At 55.2% G+C, this 14948-nt stretch overlaps 1 protein-coding gene across 1 annotated transcript in view; it reads left to right on the top strand.

The window, feature by feature from the left end:
• Positions 1 to 14510, top strand: part of OLFML2B (olfactomedin like 2B) — a 94779-nt gene extending 80269 nt beyond the window's left edge. The window contains exons 7-8 of the mRNA XM_077824746.1: positions 12189 to 12365; positions 13909 to 14510. Of these exons, the coding sequence (XP_077680872.1) occupies positions 12189 to 12365; positions 13909 to 14510 (779 nt within the window). The remainder of the gene's footprint in view (positions 1 to 12188; positions 12366 to 13908) is intronic.
• Positions 14511 to 14948: the final 438 nt, after the last annotated feature.

Here is a 14948-nt window from a genome sequence, read left to right as displayed (position 1 = left end):
TCTGGCAGCCGGGACCCCTTCCCCACCTTGACCAGGAAGCATGGCGTCCATTGTCTCCTGCTGCCTGCCTCACCCCACGTGGAGAACTATGTGCGAGGGTGGTGGGGCCCACAGCCATAGTGGCGGCCTCCAAAATGTACGGGAAGGTCATCTTCTTCCTGGCAACAGAAGCCACCGCCCAGGAGGCAGTGGAGAAGGGCTTGGCGGTAGGGGGCGTGCTCATCCCCCTGGAGCTGCTGGAGGACCTGGGCGTCTGATTGGTCCTGACCTCTGTCCCCCCCGTTCCTTCCTAATGCCGCCCTGCCACCTTGCCTCTCTACCCTGGGGAAACCCCTCTCCATAGTCAGCCCTCTCTCCCTGGACTGCAAAGACCCCGCCCTCCGTCATGTCCTCTCGTTCTGCTGGCAGGTACAGCTTCAACTGCTGCTGGCGGCACATGATGGACAGGCGCTCAAGGGGTCCTTTCTGGTCCCCTACTAGGGGGCCCGCTGCAGGGTGCATTACTTTACGGGGGAGGCCTGGTGCTACCTCTGCCAGGTGATGGGGCATGTCTGGAGGGACTGCTCCTTGGCCAGGCATGGATGAGTGTCCGGGACCCCTGAGCCCCGGCAGGGCACCGGACCCATCATCGCTGGTGCCCCTGGCTGCCTGACGCCACCTCTCCGCCTCCCCGACCCACCGCTGCTCCCGCTTGGGCCCCAGGGGCATCTACCCCAGTGCACCCAGATGAGCGGAAGAGCCCCGCTTCTGCTGCGTGCAGTCTGGCAGGGCCTTTGGAGGAGGGTGTGGCGGGATTACCGCTGGGCATGGAGAAGGCGTGCCCCGGGGGGGGGAGTTTTTCCTCCCTCGTGCCACCTCACCATTACCTCCCTGAGTTCCCACGCCACTGCCCCTGCCCCTGCCCCCTGGCCCAACTCCTGTTAGCCAGCCCACAGATGACACCATGGAGGGCTGGGTCCATGTACAGGGGAAGCGGGGCAAACAGCGCAAGTGGAAGGCTTGAGCTCTGCTCCTCCCACCTGACGCGAAGACCCACCCCCCCGCCCCGGCCGAAAGACCAGGAAGGAGGCCACCGACACCGAGCCTTCTGCCTTGCCCCTTGGTGAGTTCCATCCACCTGTGCCGGCTGGGGCAGGCATGGCAGCAATGAAGGGTAGCACTGTCCCTCCTCTGGAGTCCTCCCTCTGGGGGGGCCCTGATGGAGCCCCTCCTTCCACCTAATGCCCCTGCAAGCCCTGAGGTGAGCGTTGCTTTGGGTGCCAGTGGAGAGGTCCCTGAGGTGGTGATCTCCCCTCCATCTTCGAGGAGATGAAGGGCCTGGGTCTGACCCCAGTCACCCAGTGGGGAGGATGACCCTCTGCCAGCAGGCCTCGATCTGGGCGACCTTACCCCAGCCTCCCTTTCCCCATGCTCCCTCCCCCTCACCGCTGCTTCCGCTCCCATCTCCGAGGAACCCCTGGACTCTTCCACCAACCCGGCCACAGATGGCACCTCGCTAACGGCCGCCAAATTAATCGAGGTGACAGCCAGTGCCACACGGATGGGATCTGAGTTACCAGGAGTATCCCTCACTGCTGCTGGACAGCTGACCTCCTTCCCAGGTGGGGGCCCTACTGCTGATTCCCCACCTATTGATGCCGTGGCCACATCACCTGCCATGGAGCAAGAGCCTGGAATCACGAAGGACCCCCTTCCCACTTCCCAGACCCCCGAGCCTGGCCGAGAGGTGTCACCCCCCCAGTGGCTCAGCTGCTGGGGCCTGTGATTCCAACTTTGCCCCTCTCACTGACCCTGCTCCTGACCCCCTCCCCTTCCCGTGCTGCTATTGCTGCTTCTGGGGCCGTCTCATTCCCCTCCCTGGAGGATGACCCCCAAGGGAGCAGCCTTCATGTTTCCCTGTCCCAACCGCTTAGGGGCTGCTATTTTCCCTCTGCCACCTCCCCACTGAGCCGGGGGCTGAGGTGGGTTGTGTGGTGCCAGCACAGCGGGCACCACTCTGGGGGTCTGCCCCCTGCCTGCCCGGCTCAGTAGGCCACAGGGCTTTGACAGGGGCTCCGCCGGAGGACGGCCAGGGGCCAGCGACCCCACCCCCCGATAGGCTGTGAGAAAAGGTGTGAGAGCTTCTCCAGGATGCCCGTGGGTCCCAGAACAAGGGGCAGGTTGCACTCCAGCTCTGGGAGGACTTCCATGAAATCCTCTGGGCCTTGAGGGCCATTTTGGGGGAGGGTAGAGGGACCAGGAGGCTTGGCGCTTTGGCCTACCAGCAGACCCACTGCTTCCATGACTCCCTGCTTACTTATGGGGTTGGTCAAAGATTGCTGCATGGTCCAATGGTGGCTGCGAGCATCCCTGCCAGCAAGGATCCCCCCCCCAGCCCTCCCTATGGCACCCACCACCTTTGCCGCACTAAACACCCAGGGCTGCAGGGTGGGTCTCCACAGATACCAGGTGCTCTCCTTCCTTCAGGAGGGAGGGTACTCTGTAGTCTTCCTGCAGGAGACCCATATGGATCCAGCCGCCAAAGCCAGTTGGTGGCTGGAGTGGACGGACAGTGTTTAGTTTAGCCATCTCACAGCTTGTACGGCTGGAGTGGCAACCCTGTTCTCCCCTGACCTACGGCCCGAGGTGTTGAGGGTTGCCTGCTGCACCTCCAGGTCCGCATGGAGGGGCTGATGGTCAATCGGGCCTGGAGCAGCTGCAATTTTTTTCAGCAGGCGTCCGCCTTCCTCGGCTCTTTGGATCCTCACGAGTGCCTGCTCCTGGGCAGGGACTTTAACACCACCCTTGATGAGCGGGACTGCTCAAGGGGCCAAGCGCTGTCCAGCTGCCACGGATGTCCTCCGGGAGATTGTCGACTGTCACTCCCTGGTGGACGTCTGACGTGACCACCACCCGGATGATGTATCGACGTTCACCTTTGTCCGGGTGGAGGCCCGTTGGTCGCACTACTCCTAGTTGGACTGCATTTACATACCACATTATCACCTTTCACGGGCCCACTCCTCCAACATCCGGCTGGCCCCATTCTCAGATCACCATCTGGTGACTGTGACGGCCTCTCAGGTGGAGAGGCCAGGGCTGGCCCATTGGTATTTTAATAACAGCTTGCTGGAGGATGTGGGCTTCGTGGTGTCCTTCTGGGAGTTCTGGCTTGCCTGGTGAGGGTAGCAGTGTGCCTTTCCGTCGGCACAGCGGTGGTGGGACGTGGGGAAGGTGCGCACCCAGCTCTTCTGCCACAACTACACCCGGGGTGCCAGCTGGCAGAGGGATGTGGCAATAGAGCAGTTGGAACAGGAGGTCTTAGAGCTGGAGAGTCTGGCCGCCAGCCCCGAGGGTCCATCCCTCCGTGGAGTATGCCGGGAGAAGTGGGAGGAGTTCCACAGCCTCCCTTTTACCCTGACCCATTGTTCCCTCTACCAGCCCTGGTGGTGCTGCTCCCTTGGCCCCCCAGGCATATGCCCAGGTGGCTACCACCCCTCTGCTCGCCGCTTTGGCTTCTGCTCCAGCCGACTCCCAGAATACCATTCCCGGTGGATGGGGACCCTTTCCCACCCTCACCAGGGGGCACAGGGTGTACTGCCTCTTGGTGTCTGCCTTGCCTTATGTGGAAGCCTACATGTGGATGATGGAGCGGGTGGTAAGGCCCGCGGCCATGGTGGCAGCCTTTAAGATGTTAGGGAAAATGGTGTTTTTCCTGGCATTGGAGGCTGCTGCCCAGAAGGCGGTGGAGAGGGGCTTGGTGGTGGGGGGCATTCATGTCCCCCTCGAGCCTTTGGAGGACCTGGACATATGGGTTGTGTTCTCCTCTGTTCCTCCCCAATGCCACCCTTTTGCCATTCCTCTCTACCCTGGGGAAGACCCTGTCTGTCCTCAGCCCCCTTTCATTGGGCTGCAAGGACCGCGCCCTCTGCCACATTTTATCGTTCTGCCGGCAGGTGCAGATTCAAGTGCCCCCGGCAGCACATGACAGGGAGGCTCTGGAGGGGTCCTTTCTGGTGCCCCACCAAGGGGCCCAGTACAGGGTTTACTATTCTTCGGGGGAGGCCCATTGCTTTCTCCGCCGGGTGGCGGGGCATGTCCAGAGGGACTGCCCCCTGGCCAAGCTTGGAGGGACACCTGGGACCCCCAATACCTGGCAGGGCGTCAGCCTGATCATTGCTGGTGGCCCTGATCGCCTGGTCCCTGGGGTCACCCCTCCTCCATCTGTGACCGTTGTCAACTCCACTCGGGTCCCGGGGGGAGGCCCCACCGGTGTGCCCAGATGAACGAGCGGGCCCACTGCTGTGTTGGGTAACAGACCAGGGCCCATGGAGGAGAGGGTGGCAGGGCAAGTGGCGGCAATCGTCTATGGTGAGGCTGTATCACAGGCTAAGAGAACCTTCCTACCAGCCTCCATCGAGGCTGCCAAATCTCACCCTATGGAGCTGTCCAGAGGAGTAAATCACATCATCAACCCTTAGTGCCTACAGCTTGCCTCAGAGCTGAGCACCAAGCACTGCCCAGGTCACTGATGGATCATGCACATTCGAGAGGCCTTCTCAAACAGCATGGCTTCACCTGTCTGCACCCACCAACAGCAGCCCACCCGCACTCCCAGAGTTCATAGAATATTAGGGTTGGAAGAGACCTCAGGAGGTCATCTAGTCCAATCCCCTGCTCAAAGCAGGGCCAACACCAACTTAAATCATCCCAGCCAGAGCTCTCAAGACAGGCCTCAAAAACCTCTAAGGATGGAGATTCCACCACCTCCCTAGGTAACCCATTCGAGTCCTTCACCACCCTCCTAGTGAAATAGTGTTTCCTGATATCCAACCTAGACCTCCCCCACTGCAACTTGAGACCATTGCTTCTTGTTCTGTCATCTGCCACCACTGAGAACAACCTAACTCCATCCTCTTTGGAACCCCCCTTCAGGTAGTTGAAGACTGCTATCAAATCCCCCCTCACTCTTCTTTTCTGCAGACTAAATAAGCCTCAGCCTCTCCTCATAAGTCATGTGCCCCAGCCCATTAATCATTTTCACTGCCCTCTGCTGGACTCTCTCCAATTTGTCCTCATCCCTTCTGTAGTGGGGGGACCAAAACTGGACACAGTACTTCAGATGAGGCCTCACCAATGTCGAATAGAGGGGAACGATCACATCCCTCGATCTGCTGGCAATGCCCCTACTTATACAGCCCAATATGCCGTTGGCCTTTTTCGCAACGAGGGCACACTGCTGACTTATATCCAGCTTCTCATCCACTGTAACCCCTGGGTCCTTTTCTGCAGAACTGCTGCCTAGCCACTCGGTCCCTAGTCTGTAGCAGTGAATGGGATTCTTCTGTCCTAAGTGCAGGACTCTGCACTTGTCCTTGTTGAACCTCAGATTTCTTTTGACCCAATCCTCCAATTTGTCTAGGTCACTCTGGACCCTATCCCTACCCTCCAGCGTATCTACCTCTCCTCCCAGCTTAGTGTCATCTGCGAACTTGCTGAAGGTGCAATTAATCCCATCATCCAGATCATTGATAAAGATGTTGAACAAAACTGGCCCCAGGATCAACCCCTGGGGCACTCTGCTTGATACTGGTTGCCAACTAGGTATCAAGCCATTGATCACTACCCACTGAGCCTGACAATCTAGCCATCTTTCTATCCACCTTATAGTCCATTCATCCAATCCATATTTTTTTAACTTGCTGGCAAGAATACTGTGGGATACTGTATCAAAAGCTTTGCCAAAGTCAAGATCACATCCACCGCTTTCCGCATATCCACAGAGCCAGTTATCTCATCATAGAAGGCAATGACTTGTTCAGCATGTTCACTCCTCAAGAAGTCCTGGACACCCTAAAGGAGCCTTGACTAAACTTGTGAAAGCAACCCAGGTACTTCCTGGCTTGAGAAAGTGGTGTGTGCAACTGGCGCCCCTCCTGACCAAAACAGCCAGCACCTCACGCAGGGAAGGAATCTTCCCCTCCTCCTTCCCGCACACACTGGTCCAACCAATACTGAAGAAATCCACCTGAATACTTCAGTTCTAGCCACCTATTGCCCTGCACCAAACCTCCCATTCCTGAGCAAGGTCTGAGCCAAGTGCTAGCAGTATGCAGATGACATACAGCTCTACCTCTTTTTCACCATATACAACTACCTCCCCACAGATTTAGATAAGCTTATGGATGAAGGACAGCTGACTGAAGCTGAACCTGAGCAAGGCAGAGGTGATCTGGTGGGCACAGGAAGCTGTTCTGAAGAGCTCGCAGCCATGCTGCAGTCTCCTTTGATTGCAGGTTCACATCCACAGTTGGTCAGTTCAGTCTGTGGTCTAGGAGTTCTCTTGGATTCCTTGCTGATGCTGAGCTATCACATTGAAAAGGCCAAGGGTAACACTTTCTACCATCTCTTCTTGACTAGGGGTCTCCATCCTATCCTGGTGGGTGAAAACCTGCCCTCAGTTATTCATGCCTTCAGCACCTTGTGGCTGGACAACAATGTGATATACCTGGACGTGCATCCTTCAGCACTTAGGAAACTCCAGCAAGTACAGAATGATTCAGTAAGTCTCCTCAGTAAAACAGGCAATGTGAATATCAAACCTGTCCTCCACTCTCTACACTGGCTTCCCATAGAATATCCAATCAAGTTCCAGATCTTAGCCCTTATTGTCAAGGTGCTCCATGGCATGGGCCCAGGATACCTAAAAGACCATCTAAAGCTCCAGCACAGACCACAGTCAGCATAACAGAACTCTCAGCAATAAGGGTAAAGCTTGTCTGTACGGGAGACAGAACTTTCTCCAGGGTAATCAGAGACTGTGGAATGAACTCTCCTGGGAACCAAGGACCATCCCAAACTTCTCCACCGTCTGCTGCAAGGGCCAGGTGCAGTGCTTTGACCTTCCTTCTCTAGTATAAACACATAGCAACTGGTGTTATTTATTTATTAAATAAATACACTACCTAAACAAGACACTCCATTGCACACACTTCTGCCCCTGGGCGAGGATGAGAGAACAAACACCACGTGACACATGTGTGGTTACATTGCTTAAAGCATGACTGGAAGGTGCTCCGGTGATGAGCATGGTATAAAAACGTAGCTAGACTAGAATAGGGCTGGCTTGTGGACGCTGGCTGGATGTGTGACTCCAGCAGGTGGCTAGAGTGGGCTCCATTGCGTGGGGACAGCACAGGCTGAGTGGGTGTCTGATCTGTGTGTGGACGAGTGCCTGGGCTCTGAGGGGCAACAGAGGAGTTGCAGACACCAGACAGTGATGCAGTGTCTCCTGGTGCCCAAGCTGCAGAGCACAGCAGCCCTTGGGAAGTGTGTGCTGAAGCACTGCGCTGAATGGTCAGGAAATGAGACTGGCCAATCATGCCCCTGGGCGATCCCCCATCACTCAGCCAGAGCAACTGCTCTGCCCCACACCCACTCCCAGATGGGGCTGTCAGGGACTAACTGAGGCAGCTCTTTGAAGAATTGTGCATATTCAGTGAAATGGGGCTCTGTGATGGGGCGCACTCCCCTCTCATTAGTGCCTCCTGTCAGCTGGGTGGGAACCTGCATTCTGGTCTCCCTGCCCCGTCTGCTGCCCTCATTAGGTACCCACTACTCCAGGTCCCGACCCAGGGACACTACAAATAGCAGCCACATGCTGCTTCGTTTAACTCACCTTCACTGCTTCTTTTCTGGGGCAGGGTATGGTAGAACTGCAAGGCATCCAGCAGGGAGCCCTCAAAGGGCTTGATACAACCCATCACATATCTCCCACATGCAGAAAGGATTGGGGTGGGGGGTACTATGGAGGGTAATGTCCCCTCCTATCCAGGCTTTGCATTTCTTAGTGTCTTCTCTCCCAGACCTCTGTCTGGAGAGCTTTTACCAACTTTGCTCCACTCATCAGGGTTCTCACTCTGTTTCCAGTCTCCACCCTGGTTAGTCAGGTGCCCCCCGCCTCTGTCTGGATAGCTTTTCACTTTCTGTCCTGGCTGCTCAGACACCTCTCTCTGAGGCCTTTCTGCCTGAAGAGCTCTTCCAGTTTCTGCCCTGCTTTGGTCAGGATCTTCTCCCTCAGGCCTCTTTGCCTAGAAAGGTTTTACAGTCCGCATTCTGGTTTCTCAGGGTCTCACCCAGGCCTCTTTGCCTGGAGAGCCTGTAGGCCCCAGTTAGTCAGGGCTTCCCCTGTCAGACCTCTCTGCCTGGAAAGCTATTCACAGTTGTTGCTCTCCTTAGGGTTCTCTGTCTCAGCCCTCGGTCTGGAGAGCTTTTCACAATCTGCCCTGACTTCTCAGGGTCTTCTTCTCTACCTTGGAGGGCTTTTACAGTTCAGGTTCCTTCCTTAATTAGCCCTGTGACACCTTCTGCTGCAGAGCCAAACCGTACCCATAGGTGGGCTCTACGATGGCCGACACTTGGCCAAGTCCTGCAGCCAAGGGGGAACTTCCTGATTAGCAGCAGTCAGGAAATCTACTAACTTCTTGGTAATGTGCTTGTTCTTCTCAGTTACATCATCTGACATGACCAGGACTTGGGCTCAAATGCTTCATATGGTGGGTATATTGCTTCATATCTTGGGTCATGTCATTCTTCACCACATGCTGCACCCTGTGAATATCTGGCTCCCAGCAACTTCTGATGTAGTCAACACCATGATTTCACCAAGGGTGAACTGACTTAAGGCTGCTGCCTGGTCTCAGAGAGGAGACTCCCTGGATGCAAACACAGGCACAGCCCTCAGAATTAAAAATGTCTTTATGCACATCCAACCTCTGTCCAGGTCTTCCGAACTTTAAGGATGGCATCCTATTCCCAAAACATCTCAATGCTTCACTCATCCGCACCCACTTCTCCTGCTGGATCCAAAGTATGTTGTGGCTGATGTTCTGGGCCGTAGAACAATATGGGTCCTTCTCCTTCCTCAAGATAGGCCCTTTCCTGCTTGTGGCCTTGCTCTGCCACTATATCAGGATCCTGGGGGTTTAGACACACAATTGGGTAGCTCTCTTCTTCAGCAGGTGGATGGATGTACTTGTCCAAGCCATCTTCCTTCTGTAATGACCTCAGTCCACACAATTCCAGCTCTTTTTCTAGGGAGGCCACTTCAGCCTCGAGACTTCCCAGATCTTAGCCAAGGTGGGCTTTGACCCTGGCTGGGCCTTGAGCAAGTTCTGGAGCTTAGTCAGCTCCTTTTGCAGCAGAAAGCACTGCTGTTCCCCAGCCTCCTTTTCAACTTTGAGGCAGATCAGTTCTTGCTCCCTACAATCCTTTCCCATGAAGACCTGGTCTCTGCTGGCTCCTGTTGGTACTATACCCCATAGTTCACAGAACCAGAGGAATATAAGGAACTGCAAGGGTCATCTAGTCTAACCCCTTGCCAAGATGCAGGATTTGTTGTGGCTAAACTATCCAAGACAAATGGCTATCCAGCCTCTTTTTGAAAACCTCCAGTGAAGGAGTTTCCACAATCCCTAGCCAGTATGTTCCATTGTCCTGCTGCTCTTACAGTTAGGAAGTTTTTCCTGAGTTTTAATCTAAATCTGTTGTGCTGTAGCATGAACCCATTGCCTCATGTCCTACCCTCTGTGTCAAGAGAGAACAACTTTTCTCCATCTTTTTTATGGCAGCCTTTCAAGTATCTGAAGACTGCTTTCCTATCACCCCTTAATCTCCTCTTTTCCAAACTAAAGATAGCCAGTTCCTTCAGCCTTTGCTCATATGGCTTGCATTCCATCCCTTTGATCAGCTTTGTCGCTCACCTCTGGGTCCTGTTCTGCCTGTGAGTGGCAGGACAGCAGCAGATCACCTCCTCCATTGTCCCCCTGTTTCAAGGGCTGATCTGTAAAGATCCCCCTTCTGATACCAAGTTGTGACAGGGCATGCTCACCTCTCGTTAGTGCCTCTTGTCAGCTGGGTGAGAACCTGCACTCACTGCTTGTGGTGCCCCCTGTCAGTTGTTGCCCTCATTAGGTGGGTTTTGAGTGGCTCAGACATCCGGCTGAGTCACACACTGTCTAAACACAGGAAGGAGGTCCAACAGGGCCTGCCTCTGTGCCCTTGTTACCTTGTAGTCCTGTCTCTGTCCTAGTTCTAAGTCCATATTTGCCCTGGTATAGAGCAGTGCTGCAAGGCTTCCTTCCTGGAGACTCTTTAAGCCCTGCCTTTCACTTGGGCCTCTAAGAAAGCCCTATCCCCTTCTCAGGACTCAGGCCATCCTGCCAGTGGGGGAGGGACATGGGCCCACCCACTACTCTAGGTCCCGACCCAGGGATCCTACAAATAACAGCCACATGCTGCTTCATTTAATAACTGCTGCTGCTATTCCCTGGGCCACTTCCCATGTGGGTCCTTCGTCTTCTCCCTCACCTCAGGACTGAAGATCTCAATTCCACTCCTTCCTCACTCTTCTTGGCCCAGCCAACAACTACCCTGCTCAGGCCCTGCAGTGCCTTTTAACTGGAACTGCTGCGCTCTGATTGGCTGCTTCCCTGTAGCCTCTCTAGGCAGGCCTGGAGGACTCACCTTCACTGCTTCTTTTCTGGGGTAGGGTGTGGTAGGACTTCAAGGCCTCCAGCAGGGGGCCTTCAAAGGGGCCAATACACCACGTCACAAGCTCTTTGAAAGAGAAGGAGATAGCAGGATAGCCAGGTGCTGGGTAGCCTCCTCCTCCAGCTCTGCCAAAGCCCTGGGATGAGGTTCACAACAGGGTTTAGGCACTATAATACCACCCTCCATTACCATCCAGTGGAATCCTCTGCCCCAAGTTAGGTGCCCAGGCTCCCATTCATTGTATGGGAAGAGTCAGGTGCCGATGAATGGGATCCTCCGAAGCCATAAGCCGAGCAGGGAGCTGCTTAAGCTAGGCAGGAGTGACCACAGAGGCAAGTAGCAGGGCTTAGGGCGCAGATCCACAAAGGTCTTTAATCACCTTAACTCCCAGGGAGCTGGGCTGCTAGGCACCTCCCTCTGCACAGGATTCTCAACTGTGACCCTCTCCTGGGAGTTGGACACCTGAGCCAGGTCAAAGACCCCTCACTATCTCGACAGCCCAGTGGTCAGCTCCACTGAGATGTGGAAGCCCCAGATGCCATCATTGCTGTAGCTGCCTTGGGGCAAAAACTTGAACCCAGGTTTCCCCCTCCGAGGTGAGTGTCCTTCCCCATCAATCTCTCCTAGTGGAGACGTGCCGCTCCATAAACATTCATTGGCCTAGGAGCAAGCAGTCCACGGAGCATGACTGCAGCCCAGCGGGGGGCGCCAGGCCCCAGTGAGTAGGTAGATGTATCACCTTAACTCATGTCAGGCCTTAGCACCAGTCTCTGGGGGGACACTGAAGTGCCTGCAGGGCTGGATGGCAGCTGATTGTGCGTTTGAGAGCATCAGTGGTGCCTACAGGCTGGACTTACATGCCTAAAGAGGCAGTTAGGGACCCAAATGCCTTTGTGAATGTCGCCCCTGGATCCTGGTCTGCAACACCTTCTACCACTCTGGTCCTGAGCCAGTCTCGCTAGTCCAGGCCATGGGCTCAGCTGCACAAATGCCTGTCAGCATTTAGCAGGCAGACATCCTTTTGTGTCCATGGCTGAGACAGAGTGAATGTTGCTCTGCTCATGCTCCAGCCTTGGTGCTGCAGGGATTTAAGAGTCAAACCCTTTGAATTTCAGCAATTTTTGGAGAACCCCAAGAAACTGCAAATTTCTCTATGCTTCGATGGCAAGTGACATGGCCAAGGTTCCCCTGAAAGCATTGTGAACTTCAGCAGCTTGTGCAGTGACGCTGGCCCTGAGTTTGGCTCCTGTGCCAGCACCTGCTGGATGCTGCAATGGCATTGGGCACATTTGCCATCCCTGCTCCAGGGGAATGGGCTGGTCTCATCCAGGAGCAGACAGGGATAATTTACCAAAGGGAGTTGGCTTTGCTCAATGCAGTAGGGCTGTCTGATAGAGGACCCTGCAGGCCCCAGGCGCAGGGCTGCTAGTGCCTATGAAGCATGGCATGGCAGGACATCCATTGGCCTCATGGGGCTGACAATGAGGAACAATTGGAGGCCCTGATTTCTGAAGCAGCTGGGGTGGGTGGGAAATGGCACTTGTTCAGCTGTGTGAAGTGGGCTGATGCCTCAGTCTGTGACTAGAGAAGAGTCTCAGCGTAGACCCTGCATCCCCAGTAACTGCAGAGTGAGTGATTGCTCCTTTCCGCTGCCCTAGGACGCTGCAAAGATACGCTCTCCACCATCTCAGGCCCCACCACCCAGAACACCTACGGGCGGAACGAAGGTGCTTGGATGAAGGATCCACTAGCCAAAGATGAACGGATCTACGTCACAAACTACTACTATGGAAACACGCTGGTGGAATTCCGAAACCTGGAGAACTTCAAACAAGGTACGCTCTCCAGCTGCTCACCCGGTCCTCCCCAGTCTCCATACTTGTGCTGGAACCATGTCACTGAGCATCTCTGCACAAACCAACGTACTTCTCCCAGCGGTGCGTGTGGGGCATGGACCAGTCTGCCTAGTCCCCAGTCTGTGTCCCGGCTGCTGGACAAAGCACGAGGGTTGTCTCTTTGTACAGTGCCTTGCCCAACAGGATCTGGGCACGGGGGGGAGGGATAGCTCAGTGGTTTGAGCATTGGCTTGCTAAACCCAGGGTTGTGAGTTCAGTCCTTGAGGGGGCCATTTAGGGATCTGGGGCAAAAATTGGGGACTGGTCCTGCTTTGAGCAGGGGGTTGGACTAGATGACCTCCTGAGGTCCCTTCCAACCCTGATATTCTATGATTCTATGACTGGGCTCCTAAGTGTTACAGCAATACACCCAATAATAATAAGCCATGGCTTGTGGCACAGATCCATCTCTCTGCTTGTTCCTGTGTTGCTGTTGCTGGTAATGACAGGACTCCTGTGAGCTCCAGACAGGGGCAGGAGGCCCAGCCCAACTGCCCTGGCTCCTAGCCAGGAAGCACTAAGATTTCCCTGCTGTGGGTGAGCAAGCCTGTGATCAGAGCCAAGCTGTAGATCGGGAGCCACCTGGGAAAGGGATGGTTTGGTCCCAAGAAGGGTCAGAAGCTTAGCTGGAGTTAGCCAGTAGGGCCATGTTTGGGGTCACTGAGATAGAGGGATGAAAGTCACCAGGGTGTGGGGGAAGGTGATAGCTGCTGCCCTGAGAGAGCCTGGGAAAGGTGTAGCAGGGCTGGTGGTGGAGACATGCAGGGCAGTAGGATGGAGGCAGCATGCATCATAGGTCCAGTGCGGAGGAGCCTCGGTTCATAGCCCAGATTAGCTCCGTGATGGAAGTAGGGAGGGGAGTGTGGGAGGGAGCAGGGGCTAGAGAAGGATGGAGAGGAAGGAAGGGCCTGCGATTAGGGCACTAGCTTGGCACTCGGGAGACCTGGGTTCAGTGCCCTGCTGGGCCAGGTGCCCTGTGCAAGTGGGGCCCAGAGCATCAAAGGTATTTAGGTGCCTAACTCCACCAAAGCCAATGGGGAGAAGCTGGGCCTCAGTCCCCCTCTGTGAAAGAGCCTGGCCCTACCTGTGGGTGCTTGAGGAGCAATATGGTGCCCATATGCCATGGAGATGGGGGCCATGCACGCACCTGAAGGCACTAGAACAGTGTGGGTTGGAGAACGTGGTCTGGGTGTCGTCGCTGGGCTGGTGCCACTTACTCCAGCAAACTCTGTGCCAGCTTGGGTGGGGAAGGTAAGGGGTGGGGGAGCAATGGGTCACCTGCCTGGAACAGAGAAACTGGCTCCGCCAGCTGGTTCAGCAGAGCATGACCTGAAGTGGAGAGGATGCAGGTGACCTGTGATGGGGCAAAGGGACCACCAAGAGCTAAGGGAAGGAGGGCGCTGAGTGACAGGTGGGGGCAGGGGAGCGGTGAACCTGGAGAGTGAGCCAAGGGTTTAATTTGTGCAAGGTCTCTGCTGTCCAGGGCGTTGGAGCAACTCCTACAAACTCCCCTACAGCTGGATCGGGACAGGACATGCTGTCTACAATGGCTCCCTCTACTACAACCGGGCCTTCACACGCAACATCATTAAATATGACCTGAAGCAGAGGTACGTAGCTGCCTGGGCCATGCTGCATGATGTGGCCTATGAGGAGGTGACACCATGGCAGTGGCAGGGCCACTCCGATGTGGACTTCGCTGTGGACGAGAATGGCCTGTGGGTCATTTACCCGGCCATCAACTACGAAGGCTTCAGCCAGGAGGTCATTGTCCTGAGTAAGCTCAATGCCGCTGACTTGAGCACCCAGAAGGAGACCACGTGGCGGACAGGCCTGCGCCGGAACTTCTACGGGAACTGCTTCGTCATCTGCGGTGTGCTCTACGCTGTGGACAGCTACAACCATAAGAATGCCAACATCTCATATGCCTTTGACACCCACACCAACACGCAGATCATCCCGCGGCTGCTCTTCGAGAACGAGTATTCCTACATCACTCAGATAGACTATAACCCCAAGGACCGCCTGCTCTATGCCTGGGACAATGGGCACCAGGTCACATACCACGTGATCTTTGCTTACTGAGACCCTGGCCACAGGACACTGAAAGGGCCACCAGCACCTTTTATTATTATTTTGTACAAATCCAAGAGGAAATGCTGTTTTTAAAGTGGATTGTAGATCAGTCCACAGGCCAGAATCAAACTCTTTATTTTTGGTGTAACCTTCCTTCTCTTTTATACTGACACTGCTGCCTCCCACGCCGAGCGGGAAGGATGGGCAGGGTATTGCTTCATGAGTCCATCTGCAGTGGGGTGGCTGCTGGGCATTATCAAGGCAAAGGGACAATACAAATACAGCTAGTTGCTTTTTTGCTAACCAATAAATAATAAAAAAGCAATCAAAGCAGACTTCTTGCTCAGCAAAAACATCTTGCATGCAGTGGTGGCGAGGCCTGTCCTTCGGGGGTGCTCAGTTTGTTCTGTCTGCACTGAGTCAGGTTTATGACAGTCCCACTGGCCT

The sequence above is a fragment of the Eretmochelys imbricata genome, chromosome 8 (assembly GCF_965152235.1).
Source record: "Eretmochelys imbricata isolate rEreImb1 chromosome 8, rEreImb1.hap1, whole genome shotgun sequence".
In the NCBI taxonomy this organism is placed as follows: domain Eukaryota; kingdom Metazoa; phylum Chordata; order Testudines; family Cheloniidae; genus Eretmochelys; species Eretmochelys imbricata.
Note: the sequence above shows the minus strand (reverse complement) of the source record. Positions and strands in the feature narration are given on the sequence as shown.